The sequence below is a fragment of the Eucalyptus grandis genome, chromosome 2 (assembly GCF_016545825.1).
Source record: "Eucalyptus grandis isolate ANBG69807.140 chromosome 2, ASM1654582v1, whole genome shotgun sequence".
Classification (NCBI taxonomy): Eukaryota; Viridiplantae; Streptophyta; class Magnoliopsida; order Myrtales; family Myrtaceae; genus Eucalyptus; species Eucalyptus grandis.
Genome location: NC_052613.1, coordinates 26,382,568 through 26,404,626, shown reverse-complemented (window position 1 = coordinate 26,404,626; position 22,059 = coordinate 26,382,568). Strand labels below are relative to the sequence as shown.

The 22,059-nt window shown below is 40.8% G+C and overlaps 3 protein-coding genes across 5 annotated transcripts in view; 1 reads left to right on the top strand and 2 right to left on the bottom strand.

Moving 5' to 3' along the window:
- LOC104426635 (sterol 3-beta-glucosyltransferase UGT80A2) overlaps positions 1-12,296 on the top strand; it is a 98,038-nt gene extending 85,742 nt beyond the window's left edge. The window contains exons 1-13 of one of the 3 annotated variants that reach the window (XM_039306234.1): positions 7,471-7,521; positions 7,653-7,886; positions 8,382-8,493; positions 8,606-8,776; positions 9,390-9,453; positions 9,606-9,663; positions 9,737-9,914; positions 10,086-10,216; positions 10,703-10,805; positions 10,923-10,999; positions 11,086-11,133; positions 11,213-11,362; positions 11,878-12,296. In XM_039306234.1, coding sequence (XP_039162168.1) covers positions 7,824-7,886; positions 8,382-8,493; positions 8,606-8,776; positions 9,390-9,453; positions 9,606-9,663; positions 9,737-9,914; positions 10,086-10,216; positions 10,703-10,805; positions 10,923-10,999; positions 11,086-11,133; positions 11,213-11,362; positions 11,878-12,060 — 1,338 coding nt within the window. In that variant the 5' untranslated portion in view covers positions 7,471-7,521; positions 7,653-7,823 and the 3' untranslated portion in view covers positions 12,061-12,296. Of the gene's footprint in view, positions 1-7,470; positions 7,522-7,652; positions 7,887-8,381; positions 8,494-8,605; positions 8,777-9,389; positions 9,454-9,605; positions 9,664-9,736; positions 9,915-10,085; positions 10,217-10,702; positions 10,806-10,922; positions 11,000-11,085; positions 11,134-11,212; positions 11,363-11,877 lie in introns of those variants that run through there. The other 2 variants (XM_039306231.1, XM_039306232.1) reach the window with 2 other exon arrangements.
- A 3,785-nt stretch (positions 12,297-16,081) lies between these two features.
- LOC104426644 (uncharacterized protein At4g13230) lies at positions 16,082-16,829 on the bottom strand. The gene is made up of 3 exons (XM_039306900.1): positions 16,710-16,829; positions 16,380-16,487; positions 16,082-16,297 (listed from the first exon to the last, which is right to left on the bottom strand). Exons 1-3 carry the CDS (start codon positions 16,827-16,829, stop codon positions 16,082-16,084), a joined length of 444 nt encoding a protein of 147 aa, XP_039162834.1.
- Positions 16,830-18,639: 1,810 nt separating this feature from the next.
- LOC120290302 (probable UDP-arabinopyranose mutase 5) lies at positions 18,640-21,393 on the bottom strand. The gene is given in 4 exon segments (XM_039306235.1): positions 18,640-19,036; positions 19,039-20,064; positions 20,147-20,276; positions 21,314-21,393. Coding segments are annotated over 2 exon segments (1,059 nt in total). The 5' UTR covers positions 19,946-20,064; positions 20,147-20,276; positions 21,314-21,393; the 3' UTR covers positions 18,640-18,884.
- Between the last annotated feature and the right edge of the window lie 666 nt (positions 21,394-22,059).

The following is a 22,059-nucleotide window of genomic DNA, read 5'->3' as shown; positions in this document are numbered from 1 at the left end:
ACTTTTGCATAATGTTGTCTAGTGAGTGGATAATAGAGTTATTTCTCATTCCAAACATGCTAGCCATCTGCACATTTGAGTAAGATCTAAAACAATTTGTAAGCATGAATAAATGGTGTTAAGATAGTCTCAGTAACAAAATTGTCTTTCCTTTTGCTGTATGTGTTTCTGAATATCCGACAATGGAGCAAAATGCATGAGCCCATTATTGAAGCACTTGAATTACTTTTGGGCTGAGCTAGTATTATTAATGGGGATTTCCCTCGGGCTTGGTGAGGCAAATTGAAAAATGTCAGAAAGATTGTCAAATTTCAATTAGGTCCATCCAAAATAGGCTTGACTTTAAACAAGAGTTAAAATGAGCGGCGGAGTAAGCCTGTGAACTGTGATAAGCATCAACGATGGATAGTTGGTTACAACATTCTGTTGGGCTGCTTTGGCTATACTTTGTATTCATTTGTGCCTTGCCTTAGATTATTCATCAAATCGTCTCATATCACATTTTGGGCTGGTTAAGGAAAAGCTTATTGCATGAGTTCCAATGCAGGTTGGATTGGACTATTGTGCCCTTGTGTCCTGTTCGGTCGCAACGTTAAGAGCTTGACAGATGGCACTCCTTGGACTACTCCATGCGTCTGTCATGCCATTTTCGTGGAAGGAGGCATTGCACTAGGCAGCTACACCAGCCTTCAATTGCGTTGACCCTCATATATCATTTCTCATTGGTAAGGGCTTAATATTTGCTTGGCGGATGTGTGGCATTTACACTGGCCTTGTTCGCCAATCATTGCAGAAGAAATAATCATTTGAAGGTACTTCAAGCTTTTTCTATGTGCTTTTATCTCGCTTTATTCAGTGAACAACGTGGACTCAAGAACCATCTGCCCATAAACATTTTATTGCATATTGGCAGCTATGACTGGAGTTGTTTCACTGTGCACCGATCACAAATACCTATTGGCATGTATATTCTGTAGCACACAATTGCCATTTACTCTCTCTCATTTTCCTCTAGATGCAGAATCTAGATTTATTACAAATGACGAATAATTAAAGTGAGAGGTGTGCGATGTCCTATGCTCGATATGTTAAAGAAAGGTGCTAATTTATTTACTTTTGGAAAGGGCTTGTGGGAGTCTCAAAAGATACCTTATTAGATAGTTTGCTTGTTAAGCAAAGTTTCTATCTCAGTGGCGCCAATAGCCTCATCATGACTGCAATTTCTCTTGCAGGCTAAACAATCTTGAGTAGTAAAGTATTTGACCATTTTACTTAGTGCATTTGGATTTTTATTTTTTTGGCACTTCTTACTTAAACCAGCAAGTTCTAGTCCTCTTGTCTGACTCTTTCCATTTCTTCCTCGCTACTAACGACTGCAGAATTCCTCGCGTGATCCATGCTTGGTGCATTGCTGCATGCACTGGTGCGCTCTGTGTCAGGAGCACAGAGAGATGAAAGGTCAACTCCCAGAAAATGTTGTCCCGCCAATGAATACGTGTGGTACCCGCTGGGCCGGAGCGTGCTGCTCGGGGCCTTCATGGCCGACTACTGCGCTGGCAGGGGACTCCCGTACGACGCGGTGCGGTTCACCTACGAGGGCACCTAGGTCCCGCAAGCCAAGTCGGCGGAGGATCTCGGCATGGACGACAAGGACGTCATCGACACCTGGGCCAATCAGCTCGGTGGCTAGGGGCTAGGGCTAGGTCTTGTGCCCGCAACGATGTGCAGCAGGGATCAGTCAGCAGTGTGAGTGTGGTCTGCGTGCTTTCGTTGTGTCTATAGCTGAAGTTGAAGTAGGTGGAGAAGAAGAAAGTAGAAGGAGGATATGATGGCGGTGATGGGTTTCGACGTACTACTTGCTTTGAGTTCATGGGCCACATTCATGGCTGAAAAGTTGCGAGCTTTCTCGTGCCATTTTCCTTGTTTCTCTTTTTGCGTTTTGCCATTGCCGTTGCTGGAGCTTTAATCTCTCCTTTTCTTAGAAAAGAAAAGATCAGCTTCCAGTCACTGTCAGAAATGGACGGCGATGGTGCACTTTGTTTACCAGTTTGTGTCTGGGCTTGAATTTTCATACTACATGTGCAGAGTTATATGCTTTGATCTCCTATCTGGGTGTCAAATTCAAATCTTTCACATGGAATTTGCTCAACTTGAATTCGGTGCCTCCTAAGACGCTCTATATGGAGCGGATTCTCTTCGGAATCATAATAGTAGAACAAAGGAAAGCTAATGAATTTCATAAATAAACCCAGAGATCTCACGAAAAGTTACCACCAACTCTCCCAATTGTAGAGCTTGCTTGATAACTTCATAAATGCTACCACCAACTCTCCCAAAGAGTTTCAAATACCAAAAATGCATAATATTTGTACTATTAACGTTCTATCTCTCGCTGAATGTTTCACCCAAACTGGAAATACACAACTACGGTTGATGTGGATATGAATGCGTTAGGTGTGTTGACATTTTATATCATCTATAAGCGTGTTTTATGTGTTCATCACGTACACAAGAAAATTCATAGAGACTGATAGGTTGACATATTCTGCTGTGTCCACACTTGACACAGGGACATGTTTGATAATTGTGCATACTTGTAGACGTGCATATTGGGATAACTTTCCAAAAAGTCATAGATGTACTATATAGTGGCCAAAAACTTTCCAAATTGGCAGCAATCCTAATTTATTTGGCGATTTTCCGATCTAATCCATCTACTTGATTTGGGGTGGAATTACTAATGTAGACACATCTCCTAAAGTCAAGAGTTCTACCGTCTCTCTTTGTCAACTAGAAGTCTAAGACGAGATTATTACATGGCATAGTCGACATTAACTATATCACCATATCCACGATTTCTAACCAAAAGTAGTTGGAAGAACTACACTAGAAAATTATCACAATGTTTATAATTAAATTGATTAAATTAAAAAATTTAGAACTAAATGCGCATGACCATACAATAATTTTAAATTTACGATATCGGGTTACATATCATGATAACACTTGAAACATTAACAAATTTGATATCTGCGTTGTATTGCATGGGCCATTTTATTAGGAGTGTGGTATTCATGTTGACGCATTTATTTAACGTATGGTGTTTGGGGTTAATGGAAGGTCTCTTGATTTTTCAATAAGAAAAAAGAGCTTGACCGTCTTATGAAAACTTTTGATTGGAAAAGAGTTTTCAAACGAGGAATTTATGATCAGGTTGATGATATTAATCAGATTTGACTTATATACTTTAGCATTTATAATATTCCACCTCAAAATTCAGCTCTAAAATATTTAATTTTTAATTCTCAATTTTATCGAATCGAACTTTCATTGGTGGGCGTGACTTCATCTGGCGTCATGCAAATTGTCTTTTCTCTTCATTGCTTCCATGACTAAAAGTTCTTTCCCCACCATTGTAGAGAACATATTCAAGAGTAGCGTTGACCACCGAGTCATCATCACGAGGGAACTTCTGATTAATTCTTATCACGAATGGCGGCCATTTCGTGTGAAGACATTTTCTAGAGCATTAGTAGGGCCACCATTGGGGATCATACATGTACAAATAAACTAAATAGTTATGACTCAAATTGAATATTTGATATCGAGCATGGGATCCTCATAATAATGCCGAGAAAGAAAGTTTCGGATGCCATGCCTTTTTCACTCTTTCAAAATTATAAGGTGCATCGTGTTGTGGTCGTGTATCTCATGAGTACATCGGTAGGTCTATGGCGATGAGATCATACATGTACGTACCAATCGGATAATTATGACTTCAATCGAATATTTTATATCGTATAAGAGACCCTTACAGCGACGTCAATAGGATAAGTTGCGGTGATTGCCTTAAATAACGGGTACATCATGTTGCAAACTTGCACGCATCGAAAGAAGGTCGGCATGGACTTAAGCCTACCCCCTCAAGAATCCACCGGACGTGCACTCCTACCAAGTCTTTGCTTCCTCACCAACCTCGTCTAATCTACGGAGAAAGGGCCCAGGAATTGACCTATTATAATTGCATGTCGACCCGTTCCCACTACTTTGGGGCCCACCCAGGTACCTTTGGTTTCTTAAATCGAAAAACCGTAAAAATAATCTTTAAATTTCGATTTATTACACAATATCGCATTTAAACTTTTTAAGCATGGTAGTTTTAAACTTCAGTATATTCAATCTAGTCCATCAACTTTCGAGGTCTAAAAATACATATCAATCTCATCCAAATGAGTTTCTAACTGCAGGGCCACCTAGGTACCTTTTCGGATTTTTAAATCAGAAAACCGTAAAATAATTTTAAATCTTGATTTATTGCACAATATCTCCATTAAACTTTTTAGCATGCTAGTTTTAAACTTTGATATATTCATATAATCTTTCAACTTTCGATGTGTATAAATACATGTCAATCCCATCCAAATGAGTTTTTCATTTATTTTTTTAAAGTTAAAACGTTACAATTAATCTCCAAACCTTGACTCGACATGTGATGTTGTCCTTAAATTTTACTTTTAAATTCGTTGAGGATTAATAACACAATAAATTCCTAAATTATGCAAATACCCTGAATACTTCTTTGTGTCACTAAAAATCTAATATTTATTATGATAGTAACGCAAATACCCAATTTTTCTTATGTTATAAAAAAATCCGAAACTTAGATCCATGTGATAAATATTTGCTAAATAGAACTGAAATAGATTTTATATATATCATGCATGTACAAATTTGAATCTTTTTGTGACGCAATATAATGTGAAGTTTTTATAATATTTGCTCATAATGTGATATTCTTAAATTTTCTAATCCCTCGATTTTAGCCTCGAAAAGAACCGAAAATGATCTATGAACATATCCCGACCCCAACTCCTACTCTAGGCCCCATCCAGACGCTTTTCCTCTTTTTCCCGACCGCTTGTCATCGACAAGGACCAGAACCCGAAGAAGAACCTGAGCAAAAACAGAAGAACACCAGAAGCGCCCGATACGTGTCGGGGATCCCGTGGCAGACTGGCAGTATCTGCTTTTCCCCGCCACGTGGCGTCAGCCCCATTTCCTCTCTGCCCCTCTCTCTCCGGTCCCTTCCCTTTCGAAAATTTTATGGTTTATGGTGGGACGGAATACCTGGGAAGCAAAGCGCTCCGGCCCCAGAAACCACGGCAGATAAAGAAGAGAGAGAAAGAAAGAGAGGGGAAGGGAGGAGGAGGAAGGGGTGGCGATTCAATTCTTGAATCACTGCCGGTTTTAAAAAGCGTTCTTGGGGGGGTCGATTCGATTCTTTGCTCACCGGCCTCTCCTAATTCCTACCTGTCCACAGCGCGTGTGTGCAAGAGAAAGAGAAAGAGACAGATGGAGCGTGGAGTGTGAACCTGTGCCAGTGCGAATCGTATTCCTCCTGGTTCCCATAAGCCCCACCACTTTTGCTTGCAGTTTCTGTCCCATTTTCTCCTTCTCCTTCCCCATTCCGCCTTCTTGTAAGGGCGACCGTGTCGTTCGCGGAAGATGCAGCGCAATGGCGCGGAGGATCGCCCCCGGAGATCCTCCTTTGATCCCGAGAATTCCGTCGATGTCGGCAACGGCGACGGTGTCGTGACCCAGGCCAATGGCCACGACGGTGACGGTCATTCTACGGGTGTGTCTCTCTCTGTCTGTCCTTTTGAACCGTTTTGATTTGTTGGTTGCGCGCTTGCCCGCTTCGTGCTTCTCTTTTTTGTCTCTTGGGTTCGTCCCAAAATGAAGTCTTGTGCTGCGCATGGGCGGGTTTGGAGTTGGCGGGGTGCTGCGGTTCCGTGCTGTGCTGTGATCTTTGTTTGTTTTTCCGGAGCGACTTTAGGGGCTAGTGTTGTTTTGTGCGCTGAAAACTGAATCTTTTGGAATGGCGATTGTTGCGTTGCCCTTGCGGCGTTGACTAGGTGGTAGGGTTCTCTTGTCTCTGGAATGCGATCGATGGTCTCCTGTGATATATGTTAAAGTGTTTTCATTCGGCTGATCGAGCTGCCGGCCAGCTTGTTGTGTTGATGAACCGAACCCAACTGAGGTGGCTGTAATGTTGACCACACGGTATTGCTTTTGTGAATGGCGAGTGGTCATACTGGTGGTGACTAAAGCCTTTGGTTCCTTGAAGTGGTTTCATCTATTGGAAATGGTGTCTTGTATGGGAATTTTTTGCCCAGACTTGGTCCATCACGGATAGAGTGAATGGTTACCATTGATGTTTGGGTCACAGAGGGGTCCACATCATCATCGTCAAATGGCTTTGATCACGCAGTCCATAATCAGACAGTTTACACACAAGAAGATTCAATGAGTGAGGGTTGCTTTCTTGACTTGTATTCATGGTCCTTGCTGTTGTCATTAGTGAGAAATGTGATGTTGTTTTCCAAAATGGGTGCTAGTAAATATTTCCCATTACTAGGTTCCCTTCCATGTATTCAAAACAGGAAGATGAGAAAAACCTTTTGAAATCACTTGCTGTTTGACATACTCTGAAAAGTCAAGGCAGTCTCTCCTTTTCAATGAAGGCAGGAAATCTCTTGTCATACGTGCATGTCAAACAAATTGGAAATGTGCCTTTATGCTCTTTTCTGTCAAAAAGACGCGACATTAGTCGACTTTAAACCATGCAATTTGTTTTTACTTATGCCGAGTTTTAGAGATACTTTTTGCTGAACTTGAAGCTCTCAGGAAGTCTTTGCCCCTCCCCTCATGAGCAGTATAAGTTTCTGCTTTTTCATCCTTATTTCCTATGCATTATACATCAGTCCTTGTCCCTGAAACTTTCTTTTGTTGATCTATATTTTCTCTATATAGGGTCCACTGACATGATTTCCCCTATTGACAACATGCCTGGGGATGCATCAACTTCTGGAAAGTCAGAATCAGACTCTGCCCATCTTTCAACGATTGGGCGTTGGACACAAAACCACAAACTTGGTCTTCTTACGGCTAAATTGTTTGATGAAAAAGTTCCTCTGAAAAGAAGGTCTCACTCAATCACATTTGTTGTTCACTTCCTTTTTGAAAATTCTTTTACTAGAGTGGTTTACTGTACTGCTGTAGAATAATTATTTTATTTGATTATTGTGATAAACCTTTCTGAAACGATAATGGCACAGAGCGAAAGAATCTTCATGCTATGAAGCTTAGATTGGTGCAATAATCTTCTATCCAAAACTGCATATTGCAAAGGCAATAGATATGGTCCACAAGATAAATTTTGTCCATTGATGTCTCACATATTTTGAGGAGCGAAACACATGTTTTGTGAGCATAACTTCTATCAGTTCATTTAAATCACTCTTAACCAAAAAGTGTACTGTGACTGGTACACATGTTTGAGTATTTCTAAACCTTGTTATATCAAGCTAGTCTTGGCATCTGCTGCTCTGACATGATGTTGTGCCGTAGGCTAGTATAGGAGGAATCATTCATAGACTCACTTTGTATTTTCTTTTGCAGACTGTTTCCGTTTCTAAAATGGTGTTGTTGCAAAGTTTTAATGTCGCTGCAGCTGGATAGGTTTCTTAATGCCCAACTCTTTTATTTGTGCATGATGATTGGTGTTATTTCTTAAACATGGTTTTTTTTAATTGTTTGAAATGATTAAAATTTGAAGCATTTGGATTCATGTTACTGATGGTTCTCTGCAGCTTAAATGGTTAAAGCGAGCTGCTCCTGTAGACAGTGATGGGACTGTGCAGTTTGAAGTTCCAGGAGATGTTGCACCGCAAAGTCTTAATTTAACTGGAGTTGCTTATAATGGAGCTACTGAAGAACCAGTTCTTGGGGATGTCCCTGATTTACCTCCACTGCAGATTGTTATGCTTATTGTTGGGACCCGGGGAGATGTTCAACCCTTTGTTGCTATAGGAAAACGGTTACAGGTTTGTACATTGCAAGATCTTACTTATTCGTGATGCACTGTGTTGCAACCACTGGAGGGCCTTTTATGTTATAGGTGTAGCTCTTGCATTTAAACTCTCTCTCTCTCTCTCTCTCTCTCATATTTGATTTTGACTTTAAGTTATTCACTTGCAAATTGTTAGGACGGAGTCATAGATTTTAGAATTGTTGTGGAGAGGAGCTTGACATATGAAGGCAAGAACATATTGGGTGCTATTTAGCGGGTGATTCTTCCACAAGCTAATTAGTTGGATTGCTTCAGCCAAAAGAATTAGTTGATGATTGTGCCATTTTATTTAGTTAGTCATGTCCTGATCATGAGTCGATTTATGTTAGCTACTGATGATTGATGTACGAAGAATATGGCTCAACAGCGTAATGTTGTTTAATCCTAATTGTCAACTGTCTACATGAACTGTATCATTGAAGGGCAACCATTAGCTCTTATGCTGATAGCAGCTAATATCTGGTTGCAGGAAGGTGGGCATAGGGTCAGACTGGCGACTCACATGAATTTCAAAGAATTTGTCCTGACTGCAGGGCTAGAATTCTATCCTTTAGGTGGAGATCCTAAAGTTCTTGCTGGATGTATGTCCCCAGTCTGGATTGATCCTAAAGTTCTTGTTTAATCCTAATGAGGGTTTTAGTTTTGATTATTAAGTCATTTGGTACCAATTGTCTCCCTCTCCTTTTGTTGCAGATATGGTAAAAAACAAAGGTTTCTTGCCTTCAGGACCTTCAGAAATACACATCCAGCGGAATCAAATAAAAGATATCATATTCTCATTGCTCCCTGCTTGCAGGGAGCCAGATCCTGAAACCCATGTATCATTTAATGCCAATGCAATAATTGCCAATCCCCCAGCATATGGTGAGAATTAACTAGATTTCATGATTTTCTTCAAATATGTTTGATAATGTCATGGACTCTAGTTTAAGTTTTAATATGTTTGTTTAGCCAGTCATTGTGATGCTTATCTTTTGGGTAAGGTTTGGAATTGGAATCGTACTTGACAGTATCAGTGGCTCTGGTTATAATTTATTTTAATTGTTTAGCAGGCTGAAGCTTGAGTGATCAGCCTATGCATGCTTGTCTTTTGGCTGAATGAGATGTTTGTCCCCTTTATGTTTCAAGTTCTCCCTTAAAGACCAATTGGACTAGAAAAGATTAAAAATAACTATAAGCTGTTTCCTGTTTTCAGATAGTTTCTTTTGGAAACACAACACCTGTGTTTTGAAGGCAAAATATTCGTAGGATAGATCCAGAAATATTTCCTAAGTCTTCTCTTATACATTTCATTGCAAATGAAAACAAAAGTTTTGTAAATTTTATCTAGCCAGTGATGACCTTGGTCTCCTTGCTCGTGCTACTGTTCCTTTGTATATATGCTATCAATCTAATTACATGGCTTGTAGCATAATAGTTGACCCTAATTATGAGCAATCGGAACTGCTTTTTAACGCTGGCAAGTGTAATATTTCAGGGCATACGCATGTAGCTGAAGCGCTGAATCTTCCACTTCATGTAGTTTTCACAATGCCATGGACGTAAATTTCTTCTCTGGACTTTTATTACAAATAGTAATTTACCATTTGGAATGTGTTTGTGTATGTTATACATGTGATGGTATGCTCGGGTTCAACTATCAGCTCAGCTTCTTGCTGTTAACTGAGGGTTCTGTTTGATTTCTCCTTGTCAGGCCTACGAGTGAATTTCCCCATCCTTTATCCCGTGTAAAGCAACCAGTTGGCTACAGAGTAAGTGTAACTGGAATTTTGCTTTGAGCATGCTGCTTGTTGGTATTATGTGTATCTCAATGTGTTTTTGCAGCTGTCATACCAAATTGTAGATGCATTAATTTGGTTGGGTATAAGAGATGTGATCAACGAGTTCAGAAAGAAAAAACTGGGGCTAAGACCTATCACCTATTTACGTGGACCCTATAGCTCTCCTCCCGATGTGCCTTATGCTTATATCTGGAGCCCTCACCTAGTCCCCAAACCGAAAGGTAAGGTACTATTAAGCCGTTCAATCCAAAAAGCAAGTTGGGATTCAAATAAATGTAGGGTTAGTGTCTTTTGCTGGAGTAAATTTGTAATATAAGCAGCAGAAGGTTGAAGGACTAGGCTACATTTTCTGTTTAGAAGTGCTTTTAGTAGTTTTCTTCCACTACCTGCAGATTGGGGACCAAAAATTGATGTTGTCGGATTTTGTTTCCTTGATCTTGCATCAAGTTATCAACCACCAGAATCTCTTGTCAAATGGCTAGAGGAAGGTGAAAAACCTATCTACATTGGTTTTGGTAGCCTTGTGAGTTCCTCTTTCCAATACATCTGGTCTGTTCTATGTACATTTTAGTTCTGGTTATATGAAAATATTGATACCTGTATGAGAAAAGAAGTGCAACAACTTTGTATATTTACGTTTTGGGGATTTAATGAATAATGCCTCGTCGCATGTAAAAACGAAATGTATGAGGTATGCTTTCATGAAAAATATGTGGTCAGTACATGGAATGATCTACACAGGAGCAATGGATGTGTTACTATGGTGATCATTGAGTTACTAGAACAATGAACGTTAGAAAGAAGAAGAACCTATTACAGTTGAAAGTACTAGTGATATCATATAGAGGAATAAAAGTAATGTTCTCTATATAAGCATCACAGGGGAAGTGTATTTTAAAAGGATACACCACTGTGGGGTCTGGGAAGGGTTCTTAACGTAGAAATAGAAAAGGAAATCTTTGTTGCTGCAATTTGCATCTCGAGTATTCATACAATTTATTGATAACAGCCAGTTCAAGAACCAGAGAAGATGACTGAGATCATAGTTAAGGCTCTAGAAATTACTTGTCAAAGAGGCATCATCAACAAAGGCTGGGGAGGTCTTGGGAACTGTGAGTAGCTTGACTAGTCTTCATGAAGTTTTGTGTATCCTGCAGCTTCTGTTAAGATGATTGGTTGTGGAGCCATGTGAATACTTCCTTGGTAATTATTTGCTTCTTTCTTTTCAGCGGCAGAAAAAAAGGACTTTGTCTATTTGCTCGATAATTGCCCTCATGACTGGCTTTTCCTGCGCTGCAGTGCTGTGGTATGGACTGAATTTCCTATTATTGAAATTTATGCTATTTAGTGCAATCTGGAAGTAGGCATGACATACCCATCATACTTTACCAGGTACATCATGGAGGAGCTGGTACAACCGCTGCCGGTCTTAAAGCTGCGGTAACTACATTTGCCAACTTTGTTGGTTCATGTTGTCTTCTCTCTTTGGAGTAATTTGATTTTTCTCTCTTCTCAACAGTGTCCAACAACAGTTGTACCTTTCTTTGGGGATCAGCCCTTTTGGGGAGAACGGGTGCATGCAAGGGGGGTGGGCCCAGTGCCAATTCCAGTTGATGAATTTTCTCTTGAAAAGTTGGTTGATGCAATACGTTTCATGCTTGATCCAAAGGTATGCAGGCATTGCGATCAAATTTCACATCTTTAAGGATACGATCATCTGCTTGTTCAGTTTTTCTGGCTGTCTATTAAATTTGAGTAAGGTCTTTCTTTATTCTCCTTATGGTCAAGGCAACTCGCTGGTAATTGCACCATTTTGACTTTGGTGCCTCCAGAAATGCCCTGCAGGACGTGCTCATATTCCTGCTTGTCCAATAGTGGGGTCCAATTGTCAATAGAAATCATCAACTGATGACTATGTACATGAACCGTGTTTTACTGAAAATGTGTCGGTTCATCTGCAAGAATATTTCTGGTTACTGCTGTCGGCAATTGGTTGCCGCGACTCCATGTTCTCGACTTGGAATATGTCTGCTCTGGCACCATTATCTGAATCTTTTGAATATGCTTAAAAAAATTAGGTCCTTTTTTAAAAAGATAATTGGGGAGTCATCGTTGTTCTAAACTTTGGACGGTATTGTGCATGCTTACGGTTGATGTGTTCTGATTCTTGTTAGCTTATTTCAGGTGAAACAGTGTGCAGAAGAACTAGCCAAAGACATGGAACATGAAGATGGAGTGGAGGGAGCAGTGAAGGCTTTCTACAAACACTTTCCACGCGAAAAGCTTGAGTCGGATCCGGATACATTGCCTGACCTGCACTTCCATTCGAGTGGACTATCATTAAGCCGATGTTTTGGTTGCGCATGATTTTCGGATGTTGAGTCTCTACGGTTGACCTGTGTGACCATGTCTGTAATCTCGCGTAAGTTGCAAAATTGTCGTTTTCTTAACTATTGGTAATGCAAATTTTGTAGGTCTTACTTATTCTGTGTCGGTATCAGTTCACTTTCTTGGATGAAATGAGGCATGACAGTCACTTGTCATTCATGTACAGTTTTAATTGAGTAGCCTTTACTAATCCATGTCATCTAGTTGACAAGCAATAGTGACCATGGGGCTTCAAGTATGTAAAACTGTTTCGCCGGTTTCTTTCTTCTGTTTTTATTTCGCACATCCTGAACTTACAAGAAATGACTTAAGAGCGCCGTAACTCAGAGATCGACTCCGAGTTTAGATACTATGAGCAACCTCAAAGAGCCTCAAAGTAGGAGAGTGCACGTATTTTGGAGAGAGGGAGAGGAAGAGGGAGAAGTTGGAGGCAATGGTTCATCCATGGCCAAATGGGTCCCCAGGCAAACTCGAGGCCATTGACGAGTATATTTGTGGGTGCTCGCATGCTCCCCTATAACATTTATAATTCTTGCTGGATTGAAGTTGAAGGCATCTGGTACCCATAGAGCTAGTTCGGTGTGCAATGGGGAAACCTCAATCCAAAGATTCACACTCTTTGGAACGTGGACTTCTCTGAATTTTTATGTCTGCTAATGCCTCCCTCGGATCACCATGGTCAGCTGCAAATTGCAAGTGCAGATTGCAAAAGGCTCGAACCATGTGAGAAAATTCGTCAAGAGCAGCAACCATAACGGCAGAAATCATCTACCCCTTTCATTTTTACAATCGTATCGGCATCGGGATTGTGCAGCTCTCCCAAACTTGAAAGACTCCTCCTTGGACGCGGATTGCCATTCTTGATTTAAAGCCGGGGGTACCATTTGACCGACTGCAGTGGTTTCATATCCTGCGAGATAGATGTTCTTGCAGTTTTCAAAGATAATCCGGTTGATGGCCTCTTTGCCACCACTTCCAGTATCAAAATGCGCACCTGTACCTCTAATGGCCGCTTTTCTCTTTTGCTCTTGGTGGGAAGGTATCTATGCAACAGAAAGAAGCACAGGACTGGTTGTCACCCCGGTGCAGAATTAGAAAACTAATATTCAACCGTCAGAAGACAATTTCGCAGGAGGGTTGTAATTCAGATTCAGATTGAATGAACTGTAGTCTTATGATCCACAAGTGTACCTTGTTGCGGGAACTCTTGCAGACAGTCCTTGGAGAGTGCTCCTTCGAGTTGTCCGAAACAGGCCATCGAGATGACATCTCCAGATAAGCTATTAATGTAACCATCAATCTTTACGTCCGCAGTTCCTCCTTCTGCTTCAATCCTACTTGTCCAGGACTCAAATCAGTGAACTTGCAGATTCGGCTCACCTATAATATCTATACGTCAATCTTTATGTCCTCCACTGCCCCTCCAACAAGTTTGGAAACTGGGAGTGACTGGACTATCTATTTTGCTGGCGGAAGGAACATCTTGATCTCTATAATGATGGGTTGATCGGAGGTTTATAAGAGAGGAAAAGCTAATGTGAATGCAAAAGAAAGGGTGCTTGCTGCAATCATAAGCAGACTTTTAAAATGCTCGATGTTTCTGATTTCAGTAGTTATGTGATCTTCAACGCGACTTAATAACTTACTCACTATACGGTAGCATGATAGAGAAAGCGATTCTAACCCTCATGGTACATGGACGTCGAGTGGCCATAGATTTGGTACATTCCTTGTTAATAGGGGGAATCTGGATGGGTCTCGACAACTGTAAAGACCAGCTCTTACTTATGCTGTACGCAAGCTGATGCATCTAGATTGTCAAGCGACTAGGTTAATGGGTTTCTCGTGTACTTTAGAAAAGATGACTGTCATACGGTGTGACTTGGAAACTTACTGATTTGTCTCTTCCACTGCTGAAACAAGGGAAATATAGTACCCGCAAAATTGTGGGAAATTGAAGTGCCACCAGGGCAAGGCTTGTTGCTATCTTGAAGTCCCTAATATTTCTGAGCAGAAATTATGGCAGCGGTCCATTAAATCCTTGCTTCCTCAGCAATGGACCGAGTCTCTCCGGTTTCACCGTGGCCAGAGAGTACACATTTGGTAATAATCCTAAAGCACCTGCCACTGTAACTGTCAGCTACATTCCCACAGATTTTTCCTCCATGGCCTAACCATGGTGTATGCGATTTCTCTTTTAAGCAACAAGTGCTGAGTGTGGTTTTTTTTTACTGTTGATGCTGATTTGTATGGAGCAAGAAGTCAAATTAATATTCATGGCAAAGTGCCAAATTAAAATTCATGGCAAAGTGCCAAACTAGTATCAAAAACCTAGGAGACTAGGGCGATACCTAGGACTGCTTAGGTTGATTTGCATCTATATTGTCACTTGTCATTGATGTCCACACATTTTAGAGCATTCTTTAGCAGTATCTATCTTAAGGAAGTAGAATATATGATATGGTGCACTAGTCTATTGGGTTGGTCAGTCATAGTCTGGTTCAATTGGACTAGAAGAACAAGGCAACTGAACTAGCAGGTTCAGCTTCAGCTTTGGCTGTTTCTTTTTGGAGTCTCAGATTTAATTGAAAGCGAATGGTATCCCACTGCTCCCATTGTGTACTGCCCATTTCTTTTGTCCTTAATAATCTTCTATGCATTTTATACTTGAGAAGTGGCAGTATTGTTAATGGCACATGCCACAGGTATGCTTTGCACAAAAGATGTAATCAAATCATGCTCAAGAGTGGAATATAGTATTGCTGAATAAATCACAAACTTCTCAACTGGAGGTTTGGCATGCACTTCCTTAACTCATCAAAAGACCCAAAGAATCTCGACCAGAGAACCTCAATTATAATTTGTTTAATCATGTCCATCAGTTGAACTACCAAGCGTTTGAGTAGCAATTGGAGCTGAAGTATGAGTAAGCCAGCATTCAAGCAGGGAAATATGGTGTACTTTTCTTTTAGCCGTAAATATCTGACAAATAATTTGACACAAGAACCTCAGACTCAAAATTGTGACTTTATAAGAAAAGAAAACCAGAAAGAAAAAGTCACCAGACAGGATGGACGGCAGATGTCTTTTGTTAAGGATCGCTAATCACAGTCTTAGTTCTTAGAAATGAATCTTCTTACTCTGGTATATATCCTAGCACAGTAAGAAAGCCCCATGAGACAGCCGTAAACACATTTCAAAGTGTTCTGAGTTTGATAAAGGGGGATGCTCATAGGAAGCTTTCAGCTCGTTCAGAAAGCAGAAGTATAGTATTAATACATCATTAAAGTTCTTTTTGATTATTAGAACATTGTACGAGAAGATGGTGGATCTTAGCTCTGACAAAGTGATGCTGTGTAGTTCATCTTGGTAAAAAGCTCTCTGCAAACGGGCATGCAACATATAAACACCTCCTCCTGAGTTCGAATCTTTTAGGTCCTTATTTGTCTCCCCAATTAAATTTTCACGCTTAATACTAGGCAAAAAGATCAAACTAAGCGTGAGGGGGAATGTTAGAATATTTAAATAATAAACCACGCCTTCATCTATTAGCTTAAGCTTTTAGAACAGTTGGCAGTGGTCCCACAAAATCTTACAATACTGATATAGTATCGATGAATGATTGACATAGTTATACCAATGACTGATGATGGTGATGATAGATATTGATGAATGATTATTGGTTGATAATACTGACACTGCTTGTGTTTTTAAGACCGTCATCTGATTATATAGTTTTTGAGAAGCGAATATCGAATTCCATATGCATAGGCTTAGAAGCCAGATATCCTGATCAATTAACCAGCTACAAATAATGATTCAAATTCCTTGTAGATAAATGAATACAATATTACTTTGAAGTACAGATAAAGGGAGAAAACAATTCAAAGCTCTTGCTACTTACAAACAGAACAAAGCTTTATTAGTCAAAAGGAATGGTAAATTCTTTCTTCACTGGAAAGAGCATAATGATGTGATTAAAGAAGAATTCACTTTGAATTCAGTTGTTGGACTTCATGGCACGTTGAGCTTTGTCTGCATTTGTTTTGGCAGACTGTTTTGCATCTTCAACTTTGCCCAGCACAGTCTCTTTGGCCTTTTGGGCCGTCCCTTTAGCTGAATCCCATGCATTCTGCACAGTTTGCTTTGCTTTGTCGGTGACATCATGTGTCGCTTCTGATACGTTGGACGCAATGTCCTTTGACTTCTGATTCGCCTGAATTAAGTTTTCCAAATAAAGCACATCAATTAGATTAACAGAAATGCCTAGGTAAGCATAATGTATATGTAAAGCTTACATCTTCAGTCATGGAGGCAGCTCTATTTTTAATGTTTTCACCGGCCTCTGCTGCTTTGTCCACTCCTTGTTTTACTGTCTCTGCAGATCCCTCTTGATGCGAACTTGCCTGCAAAAATATTGACATGGGTTAAATTAGTGTTCTATTTTCGTATGTATAATTGACCATCTGAATTGTATCAGTTTATGCGATGGCTCGTGAAAGTATTTACTGTAAAAACATGACTTCGGTAACCTGAAATTTCACATATCTTACAGCATCATTTTCTTTGGTCTTCCTAGAACCAAGACTACAACGCATGCGGCATTACAAAGGCTTACTTGAATGGACCTTCGGCTGGCAGGCAGAAAAACCATATTGTTTCTCCTGGTGGAATTTCTTCTTGCAAGGGTGTCTCCAGAGTTTCCTAAGTTCGAGTGGAGTTCCCGTGCTTATGTTTAAGCTCGCCATTTTTTCCTACCCTGTATTTGCTTACTTTTCCAGAATGAATTTTCTCGTTTCTCAGGACAGAGAACTGCTGAAGAGATCGGATAGACTATATAAAGAAGCAGGAGGGAGGGAGGGAGGGAGGGAGGGAGGGAGGGAGGGAGATTATCGTGGATCTTTTTACATAACAGGAAGGAGCGTGCTTATCGCAGGCGAGTGGCTGACGCTTTTGCCATTCAAAGACTGCTCTTTTGGGTCAAAAGTAGGATCCTGCAATTCAGGACATGCAGTTAAGACTGACCAGCTTCACATCTCCACGTATAGATGAAGAATTATTAGGGATCCGGTCTGAATATATTGATCTCATGATGTAAGATAAGGTAAAACATCATGGAGAGCTTTCTTCTCCATCAGATAACATAAACGGTGTATAATCACTAGAGTTGCTCTGAGTAGTCATTTTTCTTGCTTGAGAAGGGGAGGTGAAGAGTTCAATTTCCCATCTTTTTGGGGGCGGAGTGGCGACATGTAACTAAGGGAGCAAGGTTTCATAACTTGTAAAGGAAATAGAAAAATCACACAAATAAATTATGTTAGGTTGCATTTGATAGGGCTTTTGGTGAGCACTTTTGAGGAAATGCAAACGATTTTAGGTTAATTAGCTTTTTCAAAATGCAAATGTGTTTGGTGAAGTGTAATTTAAAAATGCATTAGGAAACAACTTTAATTTAAATGATATTTAGAAAAATCACACTTGTAAGAGAAACTCGCAATATTTAAAAAAAAAAAAAAAAATCTAACCCTATGCCAATGTGCCAAATCTGGCCTAAACAGTCATTGCCTAAGGTTGCATGACCTCAAGTGACACCTAACAAGGCCGCTTGGGGTCGGCCAAGCCTAGGATGTTGTTGCCTAAGGCCGCATGACCTTAGATGACTGTCACCTAAGGTGATCGATGATGAGGGCATTTTTGGAATTTTAAAGTGAGGGCAAAATTGAAAAAAAATATATTAGTATTCCAAAAATATGAAAGCCCAAAGCTCCTATAGACCTATCTTGGACTAAAGGACTTTATAGAAGACTTTGGAAACACAATGTATATCCCCAATGCTCTCCAAAAAAAATTTGTCTAACACCTCAACATTTGCACAACGGCCTTTGGGAAATATATTCCTAATTGCAGCCTGCATGCTTTCTAAGTACTGTTGAATTTCATTTGCTTTCATCGAAGTACCAATGAGGTTGCGATTTTGTAATGCAGTCCAAGCATAGGAGATGATGAGACTTCAACAAGAAGCCAACCTAACCTTAAACGTGCCGATCCTCTTTCTTTGGCGAGTCTATAACCAATGTTAACTCGAGTCTAAACCTCAATAGATGGAGAGGAACTCGTGTCATTGTAGGTCGAACAAATTAATGTATATCCACCAAAAAACCAGAGCCTGATCACGGCAACATTTTCTTAAGAAAGAGATGCAGCAAGCAGCTTGCTTAGTCGTGTGATCCAGTCCCACGCAGGTTTAGTTATCCCAGAGGATGGCTTCACTTTGAAGATGCAGACCTCGTCAACATTTATCAATTGAAGATGTCTCAATGAGTGTGGCTTGCTTGCAATTTGTAAAGTACAGGGGACAAGTTTGCTTTGGCGGACTGGTCCGGACACCAGACCCCATACGTTAAGAAAATTACAGAGGAAAGAAACCGTAATAGTAACCTAAGTTGATTGCTTCCCGATTGGAGAAATGCAGCCATGAGGTTACTGATTCAATTAGAACAGAGAAGTAAAATTTCCTATATCTTCCAAAGTTAAGCATCATCTCGCAAGAGAGCCAAGTTCCACATCGAACCTCCATCACTTGAAACGGATAGTCTCAGTAGCATCAATCATTGTGGTCATTGACAACATGAGACCATCAAATCAGAAACAGTCTGTGAAGTCCACTGATGAAACTCCAGAGTCACAAAAACAACACATAATTTATTCCGGATGCATGGGGTAACAAGTTAGAATGGACCATAAAGTTTTCGAGATGTATTCAAGTGAACAGAAAAAAATTATGAGCAAATATAGCCATCACTCTATGGACTTCTACTTTCCAGGGAGCCTGACCCAACAGCCTTCCAAATCCTGATCCATTCGACCATGGCTTCAGCAGCACGGGCAAACACAGGATCTGTTGCTCCAAGCTGCTGCTTTATGGCCCCTGCCATTTCCACCACACAATCCTCAGCCGTAGTTGCAGTTCGGGAAGTCTCACCGACTGAAAGAAAGGCACCACATGTTCCATTAGCTTTACGCCTTGCCACTCTTTCTTCAGACTCTCTACAGCATCTCCTCTATCCTTCCTCCAAACGTAAGGCAGCCCACTTTTCACGCCCAAAGACAAGTGATCGCACGCCACCTTAACACACATTCCACTCCATATGTCCTCTATGGTTTCCCATCTAAATTTCCCTTCGGCAGCCAGCCTCAGAGCAGGGAACAAGGCTGGACCTACCGCCTCACGATCAAAGGCTACGTTTATTCCACTCACTGGCATAAGAGTCCCTCTTGGAATGGTCAAAACAGCATCCACATATCGAGCATTTCGCTCCCCTGGTTTAAGAGCTTGTGTGGGGGCATCATAGTCTGCTAGATTGAGCCAAAGTCCACATGATAAAGCACAAGCTACCCCAGTCCGCAAGCTAAATGGATAGCCACGCACGAAGTCGGCACCCTTGCAGTAAGGATCATAGAGTGTGTTAAAGAAGAAAGGAGTGGCCGGGTTGGTAAGATTGACTATGTGCTGTGCCACAGCATCCACAAAATTACCACTACTATCCTGAGCTGGTAGACAGTCCTCATCAATGGATACAACATACTTCTTTCTTGAGACAAGGAAACCAAAATAACGGCATGAGTAGCCAGAAAATGAAATTGAAGAGGAACCAACAACCCGGTCTATGTCAGACTTCGTGTAGACATCAACATCGAAGCCATCAGGTATGTTAAGTTCCTGTTTAAGATCAGGGTCTTTGACAATTATCAGGTGGAATTGGGAGAAAACTGATCTCCATCCATTCATAAAGGATGTGAGGTCAGGATGGATCGCTCCAATCACAATATCAACATCATTTTCCTTGATGCTTGCTTGAGACATATTTCCAGAACCAAGTCAAGTAATCAATGAACAAAACTTTCAGACCTCAAAACCAGCTGCTTATAGGTCTCAAAGAGAGTTCTTAAACTTCCACCAATATCAAAATTTTTCAGAGCACCCTGAAACATAAAAACCTCAGATCATCTATCATCAAGAAAATACAGGGTCAGGACTGAAGCTCGAAAGGTAAGTGGAACTCACTCGTAGGAAGGACAGGAACGTGGACAGGACGAATTTTCAGAGTCTTGATGAATGCAAGAACCTCATCTTTTCCTGTTGCCAAGAAGAGCTTCAGGACCTTCTCATTCAGCTTTCCAGCTCTCAATGTCCTCTATAGTTGGAAAAAAGTATGGTTTACTTGACCAGTTCCACGACATAGGGAGATAAATTTCTTACGGTGCATGTAGATAAGTTGCATTGCAAAAGGGACAAAAAATAAAAAAATAAAACAAAAAAACTCAATGAGTCAGGAAAGGGATTCCCCAAGGGAACCGGTGGGAAGGCAAATAAATTCAAAATATCAGAGTATCAGAAAGTAATCATGATAATGATGATGCAGCGAATCAATCAACGTATTTTCTCTCTGTTTTTCAGCAGATAAATTTCTTATTGACCAGAAAATCAGGAATCAAAACCAGAAGGGTTACATGCTTATGCAACTTCAAAGTGACCGAAGGATGGATAACAATAGTTGCCGGTAGTCACGGATTGCACATCTCAGCAAACAGAAAGACCTCAGTCACATCACAAAAGATAAAAACTCGACCAGACGAATGCACCAACATATCAAGGAGATAACTCATCTGGAATAATGCCTGCGCAAACCGCGTGCATAGAAGGCGTGAATTCAACAACTATCCGAGATACAAGACACCGTCCCAAATTAGAAGCTCTACTCATAGCACAATCAAATGAAAAAGTTCCCCAAATCACATATTGGCCATTACACAGAAACTGCATAACATTTGCACTCTGGACATACCCCACGAACTCATCTACCCGTACGACACAAAAATTCAGGCAGCGTCACAGACTCTCCCGTCTTTATCAGATCTCTCTCACTAGCGTGAACCCAACAAATAGCAGCTCTCACACAAACCCCTCAGAGGCCATTTCACCGATCAAACGGAAGCAAATGCCTGACAAGATCACGACCCAAATCTTCCCAGCACACCGCAGTTCCGACTCAACCCCGATTCAACCACATCCCGGAAACCATCGACTGCCCATAATTTCTAAAGCCCAAACAAAGGCCGAGCCCGGCTCAAGCTCCGACCTTTCCGCCCGTACACACGAGAACAAGACAAAACAAAGGAAACCCAGATAGAGACACACGCAGAGAAGGAGAGAGAGAGAGAGAGGGTTTACCAAGATGAGATCGAGGAGGATGTGATCGGGGAGCGGGAGAGATCGGAGAAGTGGGCGAGGTTGAGGACTGCCGAGTCAATCGAGAGAGGGAGAGATGGCGGGTTTCTCATTCATCCACCCCCAACGACAGCTATTTATCTCTCCCTATCTCTGTGTGTGTGGCTTTCTCTCTCATGAACAACGAGGGAGGACAACGTGGGTGTTGGGTCCGAGAATGCTCCGAGATTGCAGACTGGCAGATCAAAGACCCACTTTTTCTCTCTCTATCTCTCTCTGTGTGGCTGTGTTATCCCCGTCCGTCCGTCCGTCCTTTTTCTCCAACACGCCATTACCACTGCACCCTTCCTTCTCCCCTTCCTTTTTCCTCCTCCTTTGACTTCGCACGTGCTGGAGACTTCGCTCGCACGTACTCCTTTTTTTCTTTTTCTTTTTCTCTTTTTGCCCTTTTATGGAAACCAAAAATAAAGAAAAAGAAGTTCGTTCTTATCTTTTTCTTCTTCTTTTATTTTTCAGTCAAATGTTCTTATCCTTGACAGAGGAATGGACTCTGTCAAGAAACCTCCTGGGCGAGTTGAATGTCATTGCTTTTAAAAAAGAGTTTGTTACGAGTGTCATAAAATTTAATGCCATACCGGATTTCTTTTAACAAGAGATATCGTCGATAACTTTTTCAAAAATCACGACATTCAAGTAATTAATTAAAAAATAATGATACAAAGCAAGCATCAAGTGCAAATATAATCCTA

Bases quoted from the DNA above. Each gene is read 5' to 3' on its own strand.
- LOC104426644 (XM_039306900.1), bottom strand. From the start codon at position 16,829: ATGGCGAGCTTAAACATAAGCACGGGAACTCCACTCGAACTTAGGAAA. The intron at 16,488-16,709 runs GTCCATTCAAGT...ATATTTTTGCAG, and splicing joins TTTCTGCCTGCCAGCCGAAG to GCAAGTTCGCATCAAGAGGG. The intron at 16,298-16,379 runs GTAAGCTTTACA...AACTTAATTCAG, and splicing joins CTGCCTCCATGACTGAAGAT to GCGAATCAGAAGTCAAAGGA.